This window comes from Grus americana, chromosome 19 (genome assembly GCF_028858705.1).
Source record: "Grus americana isolate bGruAme1 chromosome 19, bGruAme1.mat, whole genome shotgun sequence".
NCBI lineage: Eukaryota > Metazoa > Chordata > Aves > Gruiformes > Gruidae > Grus > Grus americana.
Window position 1 is genome coordinate 7,253,425 of NC_072870.1, and position 21,042 is coordinate 7,274,466.

A 21,042-nucleotide genomic window follows, 5' to 3' on the forward strand; every position below is an offset into this window, starting at 1 on the left:
GGGATCAACCCTGGGGGGTGGGTGGGGCCCGCACCGACTCCTCCCACCCGCCTGGGGGCGCTGTCACCGCCGGGAGCGAGCGGAAGTGACGTTTTACGGGCGCCGTGGTAACGGCGGGGCGAGCGGCGGCGGGATGAACGCGCCTCCGGCCTTCGAGTCCTTCCTCCTCTTCGAGGGCGAGAAGAAGTGAGCGGCGGCGGGACGGGGACGGAGGGGGGGAAGCCCCTGGTCGGGCCGCGGGGGCCTGGTTGTGCCGCGGGGACCTGGAGGGCGGGGGGGGGGGAGGCCCGGGCTCCCCGAACGGGGAGCCCGGGCCTCCCCCCCCCCCGCCCTCCAGGTCCCCGCGGAGTCGCTCCCTGAGGCGCTGTGGTAACAACCTGTATCCACTCAGGATCACCATCAATAAAGACACGAAGGTGCCCAACGCCTGCTTGTTTACCATCAACAAGGAGGACCACACGCTGGGGAACATCATCAAGTCGTGAGCTAAGGGGGAAAGGGGGGAGGAAATTTTGGGGGGAGTTGGGGTTTGGTTTTTTTTTTTGGGTTTTTTTTTTTTGCCTTTCGAAGTTGTGATAGATGTTGTCAGGGCAAAGCAGCTCTTGTCTTTAAAAATGAGGGAACAGCCTCTGCAGACACGTTCATAGTGCCATTTGCAAGTATGTTGGCAAAGCCCATCAGAAACACAGCTTTTTAATTAATTTTTTTTTTAAATAAAAAGTGTATTTGTGCCGCCTGGCTGTTCACTGCTGCTTTTCCATTCCAGGCAGTTACTGAAAGACCCCCAGGTGTTATTCGCAGGGTACAAAGTCCCGCACCCGCTGGAACACAAAATTATCATCCGGGTCCAAACCACCCCTGATTACAGCCCCCAGGAAGCTTTCACCAATGCCATCACGGATCTGATCAGCGAGCTTTCCCTCCTGGAGGAGAGGTTCAGGGTAAGTTTTTTTTTTTCTTTTTAATATATTTTTAATTGCAGGGAGCTCATATACTTTAAACAATGGGGGTAGTGTATCTTAGAGCTGCTACTTCACAGCAATAAATTCATCAAAGCCGTGCAGTGCTGGGTTACTCAGCTCTTGTCAAGGCATGGTGGAGCCTGGCTGCCCTTAAGGGTTATTTGCATGGCCCAGCAAGGGTTCAGTGGTGCTCTGTAATTCCTTAAATGGCCAGCGTTGGCTTTCTTGCAGTCTTATTAGTGTAGAAAACAATTTTCTATTCTTCGAAGTGTTTTTTCTTTATTCTCGTGCCAAAAGGCTGCAGAGTATTTTTTTTTTTTGGACTACTTTCCATTGATTCTGCTCAACTGTGCAGTTGTATTTATTTAGCCTTGGATTTTTTTTTGAGATATAATCTGCCTGAAACATTATTCAGACACAACCAGGGGAACTATGAATAGGAAACACTCTGTATTGTGTTCTTTGATGTGCTGGTAAAGGTAACAGTGCACCAATTTTCTATGGTTTGATCTTAATTTAAGTATTATTTTTCTGGATGGTGTAGAGATTGCCACTGATGGCTTGCAGTTGTGTTTCATTGAAGACTGGTATGGTTCTTTAACCTCCTCCGGCTCAGTAACAGTTCGTGTCTTAGTGCATGTCTCTTTTTTGTTTCTGTTTTACAGGTTGCTATTAAAGACAAACAAGAAGGAATCGAGTAAAACCACCCCCTTCAGAGCAAACTGTACTTCTGAGGCAGAATGATGTGTGTGTCAGTTGAATGCTATATTTAAACCTCCATTCATGGCAAATATTTTCCTCCTTGTCCCACTTCTGTTTAATTTTTGACAGCAGTGGTGATATTTTGAGGGATATTTGAGACAGGCACTTTGCCAAGAGGATAAATGTCTTGGTTGATGTGATGGATAAGTCATTAAAATGATTTCTACTTTTCTAATTGGAGCCTTAAGGCAAATATTTGTACTGGGCTGTTGATGAGTTTATTGCGAGTGTACTTTCAGAATGAGAAGCTGCTGCGTGATAGCGGTGGATGAACTGTCTGCTTTTCCTTTTCAAGAAGTCTAGGCACTGCCAACTGAACTGGTATTTTGTTTTATTAAGTGTCATTTCTATAAAACAAATGCACAAATTGTGAAAACTTACAGTAAAAGAAACTGGATGTTTACAATGACTTGATGAGTTTAACAAACTCTTACCTTTTTTTTTTTTTCTTTTTTTCTCTTGCACGTAATAGCTGGTCTAGAAAACTGCATGGTTACATGGGTAACAGTCACTAATACTGCACTATTTCAAAGCACGGGAATGAAACTCTGTTACAAGGAACTATGACTTCTTCCAAATTGCTGTTATGTTCACACTAGTTAGGACAACAAGGTAAGTAAAAGTAGGGTCTGATACCACATTGTTTATTAGGACTTCAGTCAGCTGCTCCCCGTTCACTTGAAGCTCTGGCCACTTGAGAATCTACGAGGAGAACAGAGTTTGGGTAGGAAAGGAAGGGTGGTATTGTCTCTGAAAGCAGGAGGGTGTTAATTACTGCAAGGCCTGGTTCGGGGATTGAGTCTCTGGGGCAGCTGCACCAAAGGCTCTTGCCCTGTCTGAGGGAGGTGGCGCAGCTTTATGATCCCCCTCCTAAAGGAGCAGGGGTTAATGCAGAGGGACTTGAGCAGAAAGGGAAAAAATGAAAGCAGCTGGAACTAACTGTTGACTTGGACAACATGTTTGCAAGAAGCTTATGGAACACTAGGTCGCCTCATACATAAATATAATGATAGCTCAAGACCAGGCTCTGGAGTGAGAGCTTTTGACTGTGTGTGTTGTCTTTTCAGAGCCTTCACCATGCAAGGGAACAGTAATTGTCCAAAAGACAACTATCACCGGAGGCCAGGGAAATACCACCCCCCCCCCCCCCAAAAAAAAAAAAAAAGTGGTGTGGGCATGCAGAAGCAGCGAACCCATCAAGGAAACGGCATCTGTATGCTGGTATTACCAGGCTCTCCAGTTTGACCACTAATTTTTTTACAGAGGGCCCTTCTGCTAGGAAGAGTTGCCAAGCTGCAGAACACAGGAGCAACCAGACTTGCTTTATAGCTCCTCATTCCTGTCACTGTTGTGTTTGCATGAGATTTGAAAGATGGCCTTGGTCATGCTCTGGAGATTGCTTTTAATTGCTTGTGCGTGTTAGATAGAGAAAACAGTTGGCAAGTTCTGGTGTAAATCTGCTCCACAGGGGAGGGAGAGAGGCCCAGCTCTGCCCCAAAGGGTAAATTAAATAAGCCCTACCTGTGTGGGTGGGATCCTCTTGTCGGAGCGTTTTCCCTTTGCAGACCTCCATGCTGTGGTGTAGTTTGAGAGGTTGTACATCCACACACTTCCGTTCTCATCACCGCAGAAGACATAGTCTTTTGCTGTAAGACCAAAGGAAGAAGCTGGAAAACAGGTGGAGAACTGTGTGTCCATTCTGCTGTAAAGCAGAGCTCAAGCCAGTGTTGTAGGATCCCGGCTGAGGACGGCACATTTCAGCAAAACTCTTATTTTCAGCACAAATACATTCATCTACCTTGCTCTGAAAAATGTATATATTTAAAGATAAAATGGCTACCTTACTCTAGTACAGAAAAGCTAGTGATAAATGTTTTGGGACTTCTTCTGACTGTTTGGTTTTGGAAAGGGGTGACCAAATCAGGTTTATTCCTTGTTAGTCTTAAAAGCCAGCTGCCCTGTGTGTAGGACTCCTGGCCCTCACTCCGGATGCAGTAAGCACTAGAGCGGGTCTAGGAAAGCTACAGGGCTGAGCCCTCAGCTCTGTCTGCTTTGAAGACCTGTACAAGGAAGATGATGTTGGCACTGTACAGTCGGTGTAACGCCGTAAGCCTGAGCTGTTCCCCTGTTGTATGGCAGATGGTATAGCTGCATTTATGTATTGTATTATTTATATACAGCTGGTGCTGGGCTGTGTATTGAGCCGAGGGCTCTTGCTGCTTGCAGAGGGGAGACCAGACCCACTCTCTCATGGGGACTGAAATGCAGGCCTCTGCCTCCCACTATGGGCTCCTCTGACGGGCAAAAGGGGAGGCAGCCACAACCCTTCAAAGTAAATCTTGACCTGTGCGGCCCTCTCTGCTACCGTGACGGGTACGGCCTCGCTGCGTGCTCCGAGGAAGGGTGCTGCCTACCTGGGCAGGTGCTGAGCGTCAGGTAGGACAGGTCTGTCACGGACCACTCCAGCTCAGCTAGAATAACTGCAGAAACCGTTCGCTGGCATCCTTTCCCCTTTGTGTCAAAAGACCGACTCCAGCTCCATAAGTATATGCAACCTGGTTTAGAGCTCTTGGAAACTGGGGAAGAAAGAGGGGCGAGGCTGTGTCAGTTGCTGAGAAGTGAGATGCCTCAAAATAAAGGCTGGCCTCTGGTGAGGGTGGTGCACCCAGAAGGTGTTTTTTTTTTTTTTTTTAAGACATGGGACCTGATACCAGCAGCAACTCTTTCCCCCTCCTTTACCTGATTTCAGGATAATTGGAGGCTGCAGGGGGATTTTTCAGTCCCACACTGTCTCCTGAGCTGTAGAACAAGCACAAGCTATTCAGAAGGCCCCAGCCCATGCTTTAAGCACTCTTCCAGATGTGGGAACCCCCAATTCCCCTGCAAAAATAATACTGCTGCTACGGGCCCTTGAGCTGAAAGGAGCTCTCCTCTCTTCTGCTTCGGCTCTCGGGGATGGCGCCACCTGAGTTCCAGCCCTGCTCAGACCTGGGTTTGCACCTCAAGCCCATGTTTTAGGGAACAGTGACTCTGGGAGACAACTCCATTCTGTGTAGCCCCCAAAAATCCGAAGAAGAGGTAGTCACAACCCGTTCAGTCCTTCTGCTCACGATGCTGGCTTCAGCCTGCCGCACGCTGAGGTGCCTGACACTTTTTCTGGCTTAGGCTATTGTGCTTATACTCACCAATGACATCATCATTCAGAAAAGCCAAACCGTCAACCCTGTGAGATGTTGTCAAGCCTCCATCCTCATCGGGAAACTGGAATATGGCTTCAAAAGGCCTAGAGTAGGGGGAAAGGGTGAAATGAGTCAGCTGTGGAGGGCACTCGGGTACAGAGCCCAGAAGGAAATTCATGGGTTAGTGAGCCTCTTCCAAACTCCGCTGCATTCCCACTTGAACTTATGCTTTCAGCCACCTGGGATTATTAATATAGAAGGAGCCTGTTTGCTTAAGAGACTGCTGTTTTACTTCATCTGTTTTTGTAGGCATCAGGGTTAGTGTATGTCAGCAGGGCAGGACTTCTTGTATTTTTTTTTTTCTGTGCTCCAACAGAGTGCTAGTTTCCTGGGTAACCTCACGTACCAGAAGCAGGGTAGGTCTCGCTGTGAGACTGGAACTTGATCCAAGAATTTACACTCCCTTACACTACTCCATGATGATACACCCTTAAGTTTGGGGTTATTGTATTACTCATGTCAGCCCTCCTTCAGAGCAGCCTGCAGCACTCATAGAACAGAGCCTCAATACAAGCCCATGGCTGCTAGCTTTGAAGACTCTAGCATTCTCCTAGTATTTTTTTTTTTTTCTTGCTATTATGGGGTGGGGAGCATGTTTTAAGTTTGGTAGGACGTGCTGCTTTTGCTCAGACCTCCTCAGTTAGAAATGAAGCCTTTGCTAAAACTACCTCTTCTTGTTATGGAAAGAAAATGCATGCCCCCAACTTTGGGTTCTCACCTGCTTTTTTGTTCTTTGTCCAGTTTTATATTCCAGACAAAGCAGCCGTCTTCACAGCCAGCCAGCAGGTACTGATCTGGGCAGGTGGGGACCAGGGCAATCCGTAAGGGGATAGAGAGCGCTTCCAGCACTAGCAGCTGGCTAAAACAAAACAAAACAAAAAAAACAAAAAAAAAAAAAGAGAACCGGCAGTTAAGTGGTGCTGCGACGTGATAGTTATAGGCTCCTGGACTGGCCACATCTGGTTTTTGAACCTTTACCTTGCTTTGAAATTGTAGTCACAGTCTGGAATCCCAATATCCCAGAGTGCAATTCGCTTGTCATAGGATGCAGCTGTGGGACACAGAAGAGAAGCAGGTAGTGACACCGCTGCTCATCTGGCTCTTCTCCTGCTAGCTGGCAATTCTACCTGTGTCACAGGCTGTAACACTCTACGCCTGTGGCATCAGAGAGCTCATTAAAGCACAGCAACAGTCACCGAGGCTCCTGGCTCAACATCGCTTCACAGACATTGTCAAACATGCACAGTCAGTAATTTGCATTCTTATCCTGTGCTCTAAGAGGAGCAGATAAAAGAAAGTTTGTTTCCCGGTGCCCATTACTTAAATTGTGGCTTCACAAGGTCATTAATTAGTGCTCCTTTCAGCTCATATTTCTGGTCATGGGTTCTAGTGGAGTCTTAAACATGAGCTCCAACCTCTACTCTCAGGCTGATGCCACTTTATTCTACCTAGCCACAGGTTCCTGTGTTCACAGCCACAGCAGCTCCGCTTGGGAAAGTTAGGCACTGATGTAAGTGTGAAAGACACTTAATGGCTTTTTTTCACCAAGCTGATATACTGACAGCAGAAACAAACCTAAGAGATTACTCAGAGTAATCTGGATCCTAATCAGATGGCATCCCTCAAACTCAAAGTAAACAGTTAGTGTCCAGTCCTCAAACAGGCATGCAAAAACTCTCACTTTATTACTATACATTTTTCTATGCAATATAATGAGCCTTGCTGTCCACACCATTCCATGGATGTGCTGTCAACCTCCTCATCCCTCTAGGCTTCTGCTTTTTGCACTTTTGGGTTTCTTCTTCAAAAGTATCCACTATGGATACCAATGTTTCAAAAAAAAATTCCCCTTTTAATGGTTCACATAGCAGTCTAACCACTCCAGGATGTGGGTAATTGTAGGTTAGAGAAACAATGCGCTGCGGGGTGCAGGTGTGGTCCGAATGGCTCTGTAACAGCTTACTTTACAGGCCTGACAATGCAGCTGCAATTTGTAATATGATGGCTCATTTCCTAGCAGTCCAAAAGCCTCAGCCTCTGTGGGCTCTACTGGGGCAACGCTCTCTGCTACATCAGGACCTGAATAAAAAATTTCTGAGGAGGCACAGAACTAAAAATAAAAAAAAAAAAAAATATTCATTTATTCAAAAGCAATTAAGCATATAGTTGTGCTTGTTGGAAAAAAAAATGAAATCCAACAGCCCGTTATACGCTGCCTTGCCCCTGTTGCCATGCTTGATGAGAGCCCTGCCAGCTGACCGCTTGCTGCCTGGCCCCCAGCAGGCTGCTCTGGCTATCATTCTTCTTACTCATCCCTGCGGAACGGATCCACTACCGGGCTTGTTTATGGCTAATGTGTGCCTGACAGCTGCTCTGAGAGCTACTGAGAGAGAAACAGGAGCTGCTGCACCTCAGCTGAAGAGTCAGGCTCTGTGGCTGAAACAATTTGTACCTTCTGTAGATTAGTGCCACAGGAGAGTAACAACGCTCTCTCCATAATGTCTGTCCGTGCTTTTCTGTATGCGTGTGAGGTCCCTGTAAATATTCACCTACCCACACCTACTTGTACTGGTGACAATTCCCCTTGTTAAGGAATCCCAGCCTTTTCTAGATCAAGTACTAACGCTAGAGAGATTCTGAACCAGAGACTTACTGAAGAGGTGAGTTTCTTGAGTTGGGCTGAAGCAGACAGTAGCAATGGGCTTTTTATGAGCCTTTATCTCTCCGTAGCAGAAGTCAGCTGCCACATGAATCAGCTTGACGATCCCTCTCCTCCCAGCAGCCGCCAAGATATTATGAGATTTTTTCCGACTGTCGCTGATTACCATTGTGAGGGTTGTCCATGCGACACTGAAAAACTCCTAGGATAGAAAGAGAACAGCCGGCAGGATGGCTGTTAGCTCAGAGATAAGACAACTATCACAAGAGCTATTCAGGTGAAATGACATGACTATTTGAGCTGGAGTGTCAAATCTCAAAACAACCCTCAGAAGAACACAAACTATCAAAACAGGATGTTTATTCTTCTATGCCATCAAGCAGTCCTAGCAGCCTGGATACACATACGTATGTCTGCATGAGGAGAAGAGAGGCAGACTAATCTTTTAAACTAATAAAAAAAATAAACCAAACCAGGCTAAAAGGATAAGCAAGAAATGTTTACTATCCATCTTCATGCCTTTAAGACCTGCCCACGCTAAGTCTGAAACTCTTTCAGAACTTTTTGTAATATATATTATGTTTACATATATGTAATCATAAAGGATTACGGTATTTCCATTCAATGCTTACTCTTCCCACTTGCAACCTACCTCTGTAGCCACCTTATACTTTTTCAGCACCGTTCCCGTCTCACAATCAATCAGACAGATGGATTCCCCTCCACATGTTGCCACAGTTCTGGAGGAGCTCACAATGGGATCTGAAAGATGAAAAGAATAGGTGAGAAGTTCCCGGGTTCACGGATAACACATGAAGACTGCAGCTTATTACTGCCTCTGGTGCTCTCCCAGTCTCCTGTATTCAAAGTCAAAGAAGAAGTATGTAAGCAAGTCTCTTCCTGACAACGGAGACTACAGCTTGAAGGAGCAGGGGTCTAGCGCATGGAGTCCGCTGGGATTCCAGAGCCGGGTGGTTCTGGGAATCCTGCAAACCTCTTTAAGAGCTCACCTTTCCTGGCTCCACAGTCTAGCAATGGCTCGAAGACACAGGACCAGAGCTGCGTTTTAAAATCCTCGCGGCTGTTGCCTTTACTGTGACACTGAAGAAAATGCAATGGCTCTGCACTGACATCCTCCTACAATAAACCATCCACATTTAGAAAATTCATTCCCCTGACAGCGGTTTGCCTGTGATTGCCTTGACAGAACCCTCTAGTGAACACAGCAATCTGAGTTAAACTGAAGTATTTTTCAGCCCTTCTGTGCTACAGAGAACAGGAGAGACTGAGGTGCCACCAATGCTCAAGACTCCTAAACCAGCAGGCAACTGTTTAGAAAAGATGTGCCCAGCAGACCCCAGCAGTGAACCCCATTTCCTGCTGCAGAGAAATGTGAAAAACCCTTTAGATCCCCACCGGTCTGAGCTGAGGGGGAAAGACCTTTCCCCATGCAGCCATCAGTTTGACCTGAAAGCAAGTCATGCCAGTCCCATTTCTAGGAACAGGCTTTCAGTGCACCACCTCAGAGCGCTGGTCCATCCATCCCCTGCAGGGGATTCACTGTCTCCAAGGGGGGACTTCCCCGATGCCTCTGAGAGACTTAAAACAACAAAACAAAACAAAACCTGTAACTTACAATATATCTGGCCAATTACAAGCTCCAAGCTCTGATGAAACCTGAATGCAGCTCCTCCCACTAAACCAAGAGGCCAAAAGCCAGTCCCAAGGGGCTGATGAACATACCTTGCCCTTGGAGTTCTTTACTGGAGTCAAGCTAACAACTCCGTTGTCCTGCTCCTGGCTTTTCTGTTCCCCTGTCAGCTGGCTGGATCTTCTGTTGCTTTGCCCCTTGGGAAACTGCTCTCCATTCTTATGTGTCCCTTCAGCTCCCTGCTCAGGGGTTGCCTCTTTGGCTGGCTGGTTCGATGTTCTTGGTTTATCAGGAGTTGGGTCATCCTGCATATGGCTGGACTTTCTGGGACTAACTACAGCCTCCTCCTCGGTGTTCGCCTGGGACTTGGACCTTTTGTTTCCAGAGCCTGGTTTTGAATTATTTCTCTTCCTCTTGCTGGGTGTTACCGTGACCTATAAGGCATGTTGTCAGTTTCTGCAGAAGGTTTCTAGCTTTCCCGATACGTGCAGATGATTTGTAAGTAAGTCAGAGATATTAATTATTCAAATGCAAGTGCCCTCCCACGGTTACAGACTGGGTTTCAAGAATCAGACAGCCCAGAGCTGCAGAGTTGCTAGAGGCAGAAGCTAATGAAAAATCACACAGCCAGCCACATTTTCATCTCCCTTCCCTTGACCTATTTACTTGCCATTTACATATGGGGAAAAACAAATCTGGCCCACAGACCAAGGGGCTTCGGTCTGCAGCCGTTTCAAAGAGCGCGAGCACCATCAGTCTGGCCATGCATCAGCCCAGTTCTCTCATTAAAAATATCCCTTCCCCAAAGGAGAGGTGGAGTCAGTAGGACTATACTCATGAAATCTTTTGGGTCTCCTATGAGAATGGAAGCTCTGTCGTCTTGGAGAGCAACCCAACCTTCACACTGCTGGGAAAGCTTCAATCTGGCCATAAAAAACAAGCCTCAGCTGTTGAACACAGGCTGGAGCCTGGGTCTGGCCCTACAGTTACCAAAGGGTCATAAATGTAAACTGACAAGTGCTACTGAATTCGTAAGAAATAAAAAAGGACATTGTTAATGTCATTGGAAAAATCATGTACCTGACCCACGTCCTCTGCAGCTTCCCTGGGGCTTTCTGTACTTTCTTCCTCATTCTCATCCGTATTTTCCTCTGGTTCAGGATCTGTGTTTAACTCCAGACCCAGTGAGTATGCCAGAAACTCTTCTGCAATCATTTTCACCTTAGAAGCAAATATATGGATATGTTAAAAAAAAAAAAAAAGGACAAAAAGCAACAGCAGTCAAACTCTGAGGTATAATGACAAGAGCTGCTTGTCATTACACAAGAATTTTTAATATCTGCTTCCAGTATTCCACATGAATTTCACTAGTGATGGAGGAGTCCTCAGCTGACAGCCTGCAGGCCAAGTCCTCTGCTGACATTACATGACCCAAGAACTTCACTTTGTCATGAACATCCAGGGTATGCATTTGCAATAACAACAGCACAGCAATGAAACGAGACAAAAGAGAGATGGAAGCCTCAATTGTACGTATGCACATACAATTAAAACATATGTTACAGACTAAATGGTATCTTTCCACGCTGCAAGTAACTACGGTTCTGTCATTATCTTTTCTCCTTTCATACAGCTTCCATCAAGACCGAAGGTTGGCATTAGAGTTATTTTCAAATCATTAAGTACTAAGGATACTGCAGGCTTGTTAATTAGTACAAGGATAATTGTTGTTTATGAATTAAAAAAACAATGTTTAATGACAGTCATTGCAACTTGGTGCACACTTAGTCCTACCGCTTCTGCAACTGCTTAACAAAGCAGTGAAGAAACCCGAAAAAGTGATACCACCCGTCTGCAAGAGCCCTGATACCCTGAACCCAAATCCATAGAGCATTCTCATCAAATCTGTTCAGAACCGGGCTGCAGAGTCCTTGCCTGAAGAACAGGAGGGTGAGTGAAGCGTAACCTACCCGCCAGCGGGTGAATTCACTCAGTGAGCTGGGTCCGTGTACTACATTGGTTTGCACTGACTTCAGGAACTTCTTCTTGATGGACTTCACTTGCTCAGCTGTGTATTTCTCAGGAAGTTGGTCACGGAAGAATTTTTCCCAGTGAGCAGTAACCTAGGCAGAAAGACTGAGTTTATTCAACAGAATACTACAGAAAACCAGAGCAGAAAAGCACAAAAGTACTTGTGAAAGCATTTAAGAAGTTTCCAACCCTGAGGCTCTGCTAGCTACATGATGGCACTGCTCCCGTTTATTTCATCGGTGTTCAAACCACCACTTCAGCTGACAAGAAACCCAGTTGCCCTGAGTGTGGCTAAGCAGATACCATCAGCATGGACCCAGAGCAATGCCTGATTTCATGCCTCCATATCCACAGCAAATGGTCTTAAGGAGTCTTACACTACGCCCTACTAACAGGGAGTACCTGACAGGTAATTAATTTATTATAATAAGCACGGCATAACGGGGATGTTCGAGTTTTCTTGTAGTTCCAAGTGCCTGCGTGAGCAGGACTGGTCCCTGTTAATAAAGATACCTCAACTCCAAAATGCTTCTGAACTATGGGCACAATCATGCAGATGCTCAGCTATCAGCACGGTTTCCCATCTGAGAGTTTCTGGTGGGCGGTAACACATCCATAACCATTTGGACCCAACAGACATTTTACATCTAGACACAGCAGAAAGAAATGGACTGCCAGGTACAAGAATACCATCAGGGAAAGGTATCTGGGGCACAGAGACCAGCACAAAATGAACAGCACGAGGGAGCATTTGGTGTCTCATTAGACAGCCAACCATGCCCAGTTGCCTGGAGGATAAGAGGCTGCGCAGCCCTCACCAAGACCCTTTGAGGTACAAGGTATTACACAGATAACAGCACAATAAGCCATCCCAGTCTTTAGTATTTGATCTCTCCACCACTGCTACACAGAAGGAATGAATAAGATCAACTAACTAGAATACAAATGGCAAGAGCAGTACCGCACAAAAAAAAAAAACCCAAACTTTTTTCATAATAGAACAATAATTTTGCCCAAGATCACAACATGCTTTGTGGGGACAATCTGTCAGAAGCTAAACTGTGTACGTTAATGAGTGAAAATACAGTTACAAACATGCACAGCTGAAGAAGAAAGAACAAATCCTTGTTCCTGGTGTATACGCTAGAAAAAGCAAGATTATTCTGAGCTTGGTTTTGTGCTCCTCATTCCTGGGGCCAGGACAGTAACATAAATTAGATGGGGAGGTGTATGCAGCTGTTATGTCAGCACCAGGCTTCTCCCATTTTTGAAAGATAATCGGAGTGACCTGAAAAACTAGAGGGTCAGACACAGACCGTGTTGGCCCTGCTCCTGTGATTTAAACTGAAGGCAGAAGTTGGCTACACAGAACAGGTAGAGCAAATGCAAGCAGTGACCAGAGAAAGCAGCAGTAAAACATTTACTAGGTGGCTCATACCGCAGGCTGTGCTCAGATCATACCAGAATTACTGTTAATCGTTTCAAGCTCGTTTGCAACTTTGTCATTAAACTGAGCATCGTATTTCGTTACTTCTCAGGTGTTTCGAGATTAAGAAAATATCACACATTTTACCTTGCTGGTGAGCTTACGGCTATTGACACGCCTCACATGATTAGCCAGTTTGGTTATATCCTTGCCATTGAGTAGCCGAAGATTTTGCAAAAGAAACATTACTTTATAATCATCGTTGAGCTAAAAAGAGAAGACATCAGTTACAAAAATTGTACTAGCTTTAGTTCTTTATTAAAATACAGTCAAGGATAAGAAGAACATATTTAGCCAGGAAAAGCCATTTCATAAAATCTCCTCAGCATTTCCAATTTGAATATCACCTTTTAGTTGTAAATTAATGTTCTCCTATGAGTTGGGATCTTAAACTGCAGACAAAAGACCTGGCTCACACTTATGCAGTACTAACATCCAACACAAGGTGGTGGCCGTGTAACCAGGCTCATCTGCTCCGGCCTGAGCGCCACGCAGGGTATTCCTTCACATCCTTGAACTCCGAGCAGAGGAAGGCCTGCCCTGCCTCCAGTAAACGAATACCAGCAGGGCTGCTTTGGGTCAGGTGCGTTTTACGTCAGACCAGTTCCCCAATCCAGTTTACCATACAGCCACACATAAATTTCTGCCAGCATGCAACAGCAAATAAGCACCTGGGGATGGCGATGGTGGCTGACACCAGTTTAAAGCACAAGTAAAAATGCAGTTTCAGATGCTTGAACTGTACAGTTAGCAGAGCCTCTTGGGAGAGGTCAGAAAAACTAAACTAGACTAATCACCAAGTTCAAGCCCTCATCAGAGGGCCAAGTCTGCTCTTCCAGAGCACAAGAGGCACTAAAACTAACATATGAGAAGGACATTTCTACGCAGTCACTACTGTATTTTACACAAGCATGAGCATAAGATATCCTGCCTGATAAGCTACCTAAGATGGGACTCTGCCCTGGAGAATCCGGAGTTCAAGACACCCAGATTTTAATATCTGTGTGGTTTTGGGCAAGTCACTTCTGCAGATTGCAAAATAGCGGCACAAACTGGTGAAGGGGCACAAAAAAACTGGCTGCTTTCTCAGATGCCCCAACGCTTGCTGCCTAAGAACAGTATGTTAGAGCTAGGCATAACTGCTCCTTGTTTCGCACTCTGTTTAATGCTTAGCTTGTAAGGATGGGAGGTAACTCACTGTCAAGTACACATTGTTCTCATAGGTTAGCTCCTCGAGCAGAGGGAACTGTTTCAGAGCAGTTACATCTTCCAGTTTGTTGTTGTTGCAGTTTAGGACACGCAGATCAGGCAGGGTTAGGCTGTTGGGAAATTTGTCCAGTAAATTATCAGAGAGATCTAGTTTCTGCAGATGCCTCAGACGGGAAAACAAACGTGGGTCTAAGTCTCCAGTCTTCAACTGCAGCTTGGACAGGCTGAAAACAAAAGAGAGCATGAACTATCTGCAGTTCATCAGAAAAACAAGTGCTGACTTTCACAGGGTACAAGGTCCCACCTGGTGGCACCTCTCAGTCTAGCACAACTCGCTGGTAAATCTAACCAAACCTGCTTTTTCTTGTCTGCAGCGTTTTGGACTGCAAGCACACATACATGGAAAAGATGCTGTGTCTGAGCTAACAAGACACCATCAGAGACTCAAGTCCACCAAAGTATTTGCAGTACAATAACATGCAACCCAGATAAACCTCCTGTGGGTAACAGAGCTGGCTGTGAGCAGTGAATCACCAGAAAACTTCTCGTTTGTAGAAAAAATTACTATGCCTCTAACAATTTTGGTATTTTATTCCTTTGCAACATAAATTCAACAAAACAAACTGTGGCAACACAAGACACTTATTCACTACACCATCAGTCTACCCCGTCCATAGAATGCACTAGATTCATTATTTCACTGATTTTTTAGAAATCACCATCTCAGAATTGGTGTAAGCAATAAGACTACGGTGATTCCAAAAGGCTAGTCCTGTCCTCCCCCTCACTTCATGCTGACACTTGCACGCAGACGATGTGGCAAATTGGATCAGTTTGCCAATCTGGCTCAAAACATTTCTTCTCTGCATTAGAAGTTAAGTTCAGGCCAAGTGCAGAGTAGGTCCCCAAATCATTTGGCTGTTTTCAAAGAACTAACTTCACAAAAAAAGTGTTTCTTCCATCTCTTTTATAGTGGTTTTTGCTGCAAAAACTTCCAATGGCAAATATGGAAATCTACTTAACAAAATCCTAAGGCTGCCACCAAAGCAGAAGCATTCTGTCCTGAAAGAGGAAGTGGTACAATATTTATGAAGAAAAAAAAAATAAAATACCTCTTCTCTGTAAAAAAGTGAAAACTGCATATTATAAGAAGGGTGATTTAGATTTGATTAGATCATTTAGTTGAGCTTCAGACAGAGCTTCTAGTCCTGACAGCCAACATCTCTTGAGGACACAAGCCTGAGTTCCTTTAACAAATAGAATCTCCATCTCTAATGATTAGTAAAAGAAGACCTTCTAACTATAAATGAAGTGTGAATAAATGAGGTAAATAAAATTAGGAAGCAAGACCACTTCTCCTTCACTTGTCATCTCAGCAGCCTAACCAGCCAGTGAAAGCACATAAGAAATGTTGAACAGAATTCAGCTGGCTGCGAAGCTGAACGTGACTCCTGTGTCATTTTGGGGAGAAACTCAACTCAGTATTCCCCAAATGGACTTTCTGAAATATAACCCTTCAAAATCATGAAACAAAGCTGCACGGAAAAAGCCACGCTCTAGAAATTCACTACTTCACACATCTCAACATCACTTTGTTACCCAGATTACTGCAGCCTATACTCTTCAGATAATTTTTTTAGTTTCTCTCTAAAAACAATTCTTTTAGCACAAGACCAATTAAAAGAAGTAACTTTAAAGAGTACATATGAAACCCAAAACTCTTACATCAGCAACAAAAACAACAAAGGTGCCAGCCAGAAACTGGCTAGCTGACTCACTTGGATTGACCAGTTCTGGAATAGCAAAATTCCACTGTGTTAAACATTTGGAAAGACACATATTTTCAATGACCTCTGTTAAGGATCTGAGCAACAAAACTGTTTTTAGTGGTTTCTAAGTGTGTCAGGAGTTTATTCTCCCCCTCTGCAATGTTTGAGGTACTAACATAATTGGATTTAGAGGAGATGGAAAGTGATGGAGGGAGAGGAAAAGGGAGGGGAAATAATGCCAAAAATATTTTTAAAACCCTCTAAAATCCAGGCCAGAAGAGATTCTCTTATTCATATTAAACAATTGCTAGCAAAGACAGAAGTGTTTTGGGGGTAGGGAGTATATCTTAGGGCTAGGAAATTATGATCCAGCCTTAAGCAGTTTTACAGAAAGAAGGTGGCAGCATATATGCAATATAAATGGTGAGAAGAGGTGGAAGTGCTGATAACCTATCTAGTGAATGCAGTTCCACTAGTGCTCACTGATCCTGCATCGAGAATGCCACCTCCCGTTCCGTGCTCTGTAACTGTCTGTCTTTTTTCAGTAAAAAAGCTTAGGGGAAGAAAGACAAAAAAAAGGGATCGCCCAGGCTGAATTCAGCTGGAATTTTCCATGGGTCCGTCTGCACTTACTTCAGCGTCTCGATCTTTCGGAGCCTCGTAGATCTTGGAACCGCTCTTTCCAAAAGAAGTTCTGTAGTAATTTTTGACATTTTTAATCTCCACCCTTCTGCTGGAATCAGTCATCAGTCAGCTGTAGGATCTCTTCTTGTAACCTTCCTGGTAAAACAAACAGGAATAAGAGGAAGTCCTTTCAACTGACTCCAAAAGGGAGGGGGAAAAAAAAAGTTATGAGGTTAGCTACTGATTTTGCTGCTGTGTTTGAAGTCGCCTTTTTTACATGGTTGAAATGAAAATACCAGAGATTGTTATTACACTGGGCACATGCTCCCAATACACTGACCCAACCCATCTCCAAAACAGAAGCAATACCTCCCTTGGCTATTTAAACGACAGATTTGCTGTAGATGAAAACTGTCCACGGGGTGACGGCACTCGGGACTAGGACAGTCTCGCAGTTACCTGTTTGTACCTCTCCTGAGCAACAGGGCTTTGCTCCAAAAACTCCAACATGCTTTCAAATAAACAGCAACTGTAAGAATAAATACACCTGTTGTGAATGTCTTCCAAGGAAATGACACAGTGTGCTCACTGGTCTGACCAGATGGATAGACTCTTGCCTGACAGCTTCTAAATTCCCTAAGATTTTGGAAAACTGAATTTGTTACCAGAAATATAAATACCCACCAATCAATAACATCATTTCCTTGCCAAGGAAAAAAAATATCAACAACCTTCTGTATGTTATTGGTAATTAACGGATGTTTTCATGCATTGCTGTGGATAGTACACGCGCATACATGGATACACTGATATTTAGAATAGCAACACTGATAGGGCCAAAGTAGCTTCATTAAATTACCGGTTCGTAGCTTACCGCTCCTTCTGACACAGATTCCAAGAGAGAGAAATAAAAGAGAAAAGAGCTCCTAGGCCAGGCTTGCTACTGTCTTTTTGAGTTAGTCTCACCGCTGCCTAAACACCACTCCAGTAAATCGCGAGGAACACGCGAAGCACCGAGCTGTCCTTAGCCTTGACTTCAGCACCATAACATCCCTACAGCACCCGGACCGTCGGGTTTGATGAGCAACAGGGCATTGCTTTGTTAACACCTGTAAGTAAGGACAATCCTCCACGCATGGAATATTTTATACCAGCATAAAGAGCATAGAGCCTGAAGAACAGTTTGAACGGCAGCTGTTCAGGATTTGATCCTTCAAGTGACAGAGCTGTCACTGAAAGCCAAACCACAGGATCAGGCCCTTACCTGCTGAACCCAATAGACCTCCCTGAGCTCTGATATCTGTAAGAAAAATTTGACACCAATGACAGTGGATGTTCCCATCGCCCTCTTTTTGACCACACCGACACCTCAGACATAGCTGTGTCACCCGTGACACCGCGGGAGCCGCAGACAAGACCATGACACAACATGACCCCATCACCACATCACAGGGGACGCTGCAGAAGGCGCCTTCAACGACCCCAGGCCTGACAAACCCCGTGCCCCCGCCTAACTGGGAACCGCCACCAACCCTCCTCCTGCCCCACACAGCAGCACCTCTCGGGTCGGCAGTCCTACAGCAGGGTGTCCGTTCTGGCCAGCGATTAAAACCAGTTTAGTTTTAACTACCCCACACCAGCTGCACCACCGCTTCGGCTGAACCGAGGAGCGCCCGGCACGCCTGGCACTGCCCGACGCCTGCGGCACAACCACCGCCACGCTGGGGATGCCAACGCCGCCGCCGCCCTGTCAGCCCAGCCAGGGGCGGCTTCCCGGGTGCGAGGCGGCCCCGGTGACCCCTCAGACCGCGGCAGCCCCGGGGCTGTGCCCGGGCCGCGGGACACCGGCTGCTGGGCGCAGGCCGCGGCACCGCCCGCGGGCAGAGACGGCGGCGCTGGCTTCGCGCCGAGGCGGCCAGGTGCGGCTCTGGGCCGCGGTCACCGCCTCACGCTGCCCCTGCGCGGCGCTTTTTGCCCGGAGGCCGCGGTGAGGGCCGGCGCCGGCCGCGGCCTGAGGCGCCCCCGCGGGGAGCGCGGTGGGTAGCGGGACTACAACTCCCAGCAACCCCCGCGGCGCCGAGCAGTGGTACGAGGCTCGGCCACGCCGCGGAGGCTGCTGGGAGAGCGAGTCCGTGTTCCCACCCACCCCCCTCCGCTCACCCGACCGGTCGGCCGCGCGGCCTGCACCGAGCCCGTGTGCCCCGCCGCCGCCGCCTCGGCCCCGGTCTCCACCCCCCCCCGCCTCCTCTCCCGCTCCCCTCACCTGGAAGCGGACCGGGCCGCAGCGGCGGGAGGGGAGGAGGAAGAGGAGACGGGGAGGAAGGGAGGGAGGAGGGCCGTATCCTCAGCGCAGCCGGCGAGGATGGAGGCGGCGGGCGGCGGCAAAGGGCCGGGCTGCGGCTGCAAGGGGATCCGCTCCTGCCTGCTCTGCGAGGGGCCCGCACAGGCCGCTCCGCCCCCGCAGGTACCGGGGAGGGGGCGGCGGGGCGGGGCCGGCGGCGGGGCGGGGCCGGCGGGAGGAGGACGGGGGGGCGCCTGCCATGTTCCCCTCAGGGCGGGCCTGGCGGGCGGGGGCCGCGGCTGAGCCGGGGCAGGGAGCGATGGCTCGGCGCTGGGGGGGGGGGGAAGCTGGGAGGGGATGCGGGGGACACCCCACCATGGCGGGAGAGGGCCCCGGCTCCCTGGGGGAAGGCTGCGGGGCCCCGGGCGGGAGCCCAGGCTGGGGACAAAGCAGAGCCCCCCCGGGGGCTTCGCCTCAGTAGCGTTACAGATGCACACGGCAGCCTCAAAAGCCCAGACAGCCCTTGCCTGGCTTCATCCATTAAGAAAAGGCAGGTTCCCTACAGCTTAGCCTTTTGGCCTTGGCAATTTTTATCAGCTTTCCACATTCAACATTTATTTGCTATGACAAACCCTATCTCTACAGCCGGGCTGAGGAATACCGACCATTAATCTCTTTATACGTTTGGCACCGAGGATCATCTCTTCTTCCCCATCTTTGCAGGATAAAGACATTACTAGGAAAGAAAAGCGGCTTCAAGCAGGCAGTACAGTAATGCAGGCACTGTAAAAATAGCAGGGAAGAGTTGTTCCCCAAAAGTAGCTGTAAAATTTCTCATCTCTACAGGAATCCTGTATGGACAGTTTTTGTGCTGCAGCATCAAGGTTGCAGGGGTAAATCATGGAAATACCTTATCTTGGTAAGTTCCCCCCCCACTGCTTTTTTTCTTCTCCATTGTTATTTTCACAGGGAGAAGATAATTTCACTTACTGTCCTGCAACAGGCCTAGCTAAAGGAAACGAGGACTCGGAATTTGCTGGCTGGGCATTTCCATTTCCAGGGGTGTTTCTGACAGAGGAGTTCATTAGCGAAGATGAAGAATCTGAGATAGTTGAACTGATGGATCAAGATGACTGGAAACCATCACAGTCTGGCCGAAAGAAACAGGTTTGACTTTAGAAGCACATTTGTTCTTAGGTCCCTCTGGAAAAGGAAAGCTCTTTTCAGTTAAAACCCAGCACAGTTAGGTGCTTCATTAAATGTTTTCCTTTGAAAACTTTTCCTGAAATCAATTGCAAGAATTACTTGTAATTAAAGTCAACCTCTTGCAAAAATATATGGTAGTTGTAACAAATCATACTTGATGGTGCATGTTCAGGCATTGAAGTTCACACAATCTCCAAGGGAAAGAACTGGGTGATTTGGGTTTCGGCTTTACTTACAGATAAGAAATCTAATTCCAGTGAGATTAATGTAGCTTTGCTGAGCGCTTTTGCAACCTCGTGACCAGGTCACTGGAAGAGATGAGAAGAATTCAAAAGTCTTGACCATGAGCCCTGTAGGGATCACGGTTTCTCCAAAAAGACTTTTCCTTAACAGATCCCTTCCAGATTTTTCCTTAACACTAGCTTTCCCCCTCTTTTTTCCCCAACAGGACTATGGACCCAAAGTGAACTTCAAGAAACAAAGGATGAAAGCTGGCAGCTTTACTGGTTTGCCAAGTTTTAGTAAAAAGATTGTGGCACAAATGAAGGCCTGCTCTGTATTGGGCAGTTTCTTACCTGTTGAACAATGTAATCTGGACTACATGCCAGAAAGAGGTTCTGCCATCGACCCGCATTTTGATGACTGGTGGCTTTGGGGAGAGCGCCTGGTTAGCTTAAACTTGCTCTCAAAAACTGTGCTATCCATGTCTTGTGATTCAGAGGACAGGATCCAATTATTTCCCACTTTCAGTAGAGAAAACGGGGAATTAAGTCTCCCTGGATCTTTTACAGAGACGACAACGTGCAAAAATTCAGGTGAAGAGGGAATCAACTGCATTTTATCCCCAAGGCTTGTTCCAAGTAAAGAGGTGACTGTTGCCATTCACTTACCTCGAAGGTCTCTGGTGGTGCTGTACGGTGACGCACGGTACAAGTGGAAACACGCAATTTACCGCAAGCATATAGAGCATCGCCGAATCTGTGTCACGTTCAGGGAGCTGTCTGCAGAGTTCAGCGCCGGAGGAAGGCATGAGGAACTGGGTAAAGAACTGCTAGAAATAGCTCTTTCATTTCAAGGAAGACCAGTGTGATCAGCAAGAGGAAGCCAGAATTGCAATTTGTTAGGAAATTTGAAAAATAAAGTACGGAATTTGTACAACTCGG

The 21,042-nt window shown here is 46.8% G+C and overlaps 3 protein-coding genes across 10 annotated transcripts; 2 read left to right on the top strand and 1 right to left on the bottom strand.

Moving 5' to 3' along the window:
- The first annotated feature begins 70 nt into the window (after window positions 1-70).
- Window positions 71-3,571, top strand: LOC129215264 (DNA-directed RNA polymerase II subunit RPB11-a). Of its 2 annotated transcripts, XR_008579945.1 has the most exons (6): window positions 71-186; window positions 392-481; window positions 767-941; window positions 1,628-2,045; window positions 2,197-2,336; window positions 2,792-3,571. XR_008579945.1 is itself a non-coding variant. In XM_054848071.1 (4 exons), the coding sequence occupies exons 1-4, from the start codon at window positions 134-136 to the stop codon at window positions 1,661-1,663; spliced, it is 354 nt and encodes a 117-aa protein (XP_054704046.1). In that variant the 5' UTR covers window positions 71-133; the 3' UTR covers window positions 1,664-2,130. The 2 variants fall into 2 exon arrangements, 1 of the variants encoding a protein (XP_054704046.1); XM_054848071.1 differs by lacking the exons at window positions 2,197-2,336; window positions 2,792-3,571 and having other exon boundaries at window positions 1,628-2,130.
- On the bottom strand, window positions 2,039-18,796 carry LRWD1 (leucine rich repeats and WD repeat domain containing 1). 5 transcript variants are annotated; one of them, XM_054848058.1, is made up of 17 exons: window positions 17,951-18,440; window positions 16,852-16,921; window positions 16,402-16,548; window positions 13,989-14,223; window positions 12,878-12,997; window positions 11,244-11,396; window positions 10,354-10,494; window positions 9,366-9,707; window positions 8,633-8,759; window positions 8,275-8,384; window positions 7,617-7,824; window positions 5,942-6,014; window positions 5,682-5,822; window positions 4,910-5,007; window positions 4,139-4,300; window positions 3,246-3,370; window positions 2,039-2,426 (listed from the first exon to the last, which is right to left on the bottom strand). In XM_054848058.1, the coding sequence occupies exons 3-17, from the start codon at window positions 16,479-16,481 to the stop codon at window positions 2,286-2,288; spliced, it is 2,256 nt and encodes a 751-aa protein (XP_054704033.1). In that variant the 5' UTR covers window positions 16,482-16,548; window positions 16,852-16,921; window positions 17,951-18,440; the 3' UTR covers window positions 2,039-2,285. The 5 variants fall into 5 exon arrangements, with proteins under 5 accessions (XP_054704033.1, XP_054704035.1, XP_054704036.1 ...); XM_054848060.1 differs by lacking the exons at window positions 16,852-16,921; window positions 17,951-18,440 and adding an exon at window positions 18,656-18,796; XM_054848061.1 differs by lacking the exons at window positions 16,852-16,921; window positions 17,951-18,440 and adding an exon at window positions 18,656-18,790 and having other exon boundaries at window positions 16,402-16,544.
- ALKBH4 (alkB homolog 4, lysine demethylase) lies at window positions 18,727-21,037 on the top strand. Of its 3 annotated transcripts, XM_054848069.1 has the most exons (4): window positions 18,746-18,856; window positions 19,520-19,592; window positions 19,677-19,840; window positions 20,328-21,037. In XM_054848069.1, the coding sequence occupies exons 2-4, from the start codon at window positions 19,574-19,576 to the stop codon at window positions 20,967-20,969; spliced, it is 825 nt and encodes a 274-aa protein (XP_054704044.1). In that variant the 5' UTR covers window positions 18,746-18,856; window positions 19,520-19,573; the 3' UTR covers window positions 20,970-21,037. The 3 variants fall into 3 exon arrangements, with proteins under 3 accessions (XP_054704041.1, XP_054704044.1, XP_054704042.1); XM_054848066.1 differs by lacking the exon at window positions 19,520-19,592 and having other exon boundaries at window positions 18,727-18,856; window positions 19,643-19,840; XM_054848067.1 differs by having other exon boundaries at window positions 19,520-19,840.
- Window positions 21,038-21,042: the final 5 nt, after the last annotated feature.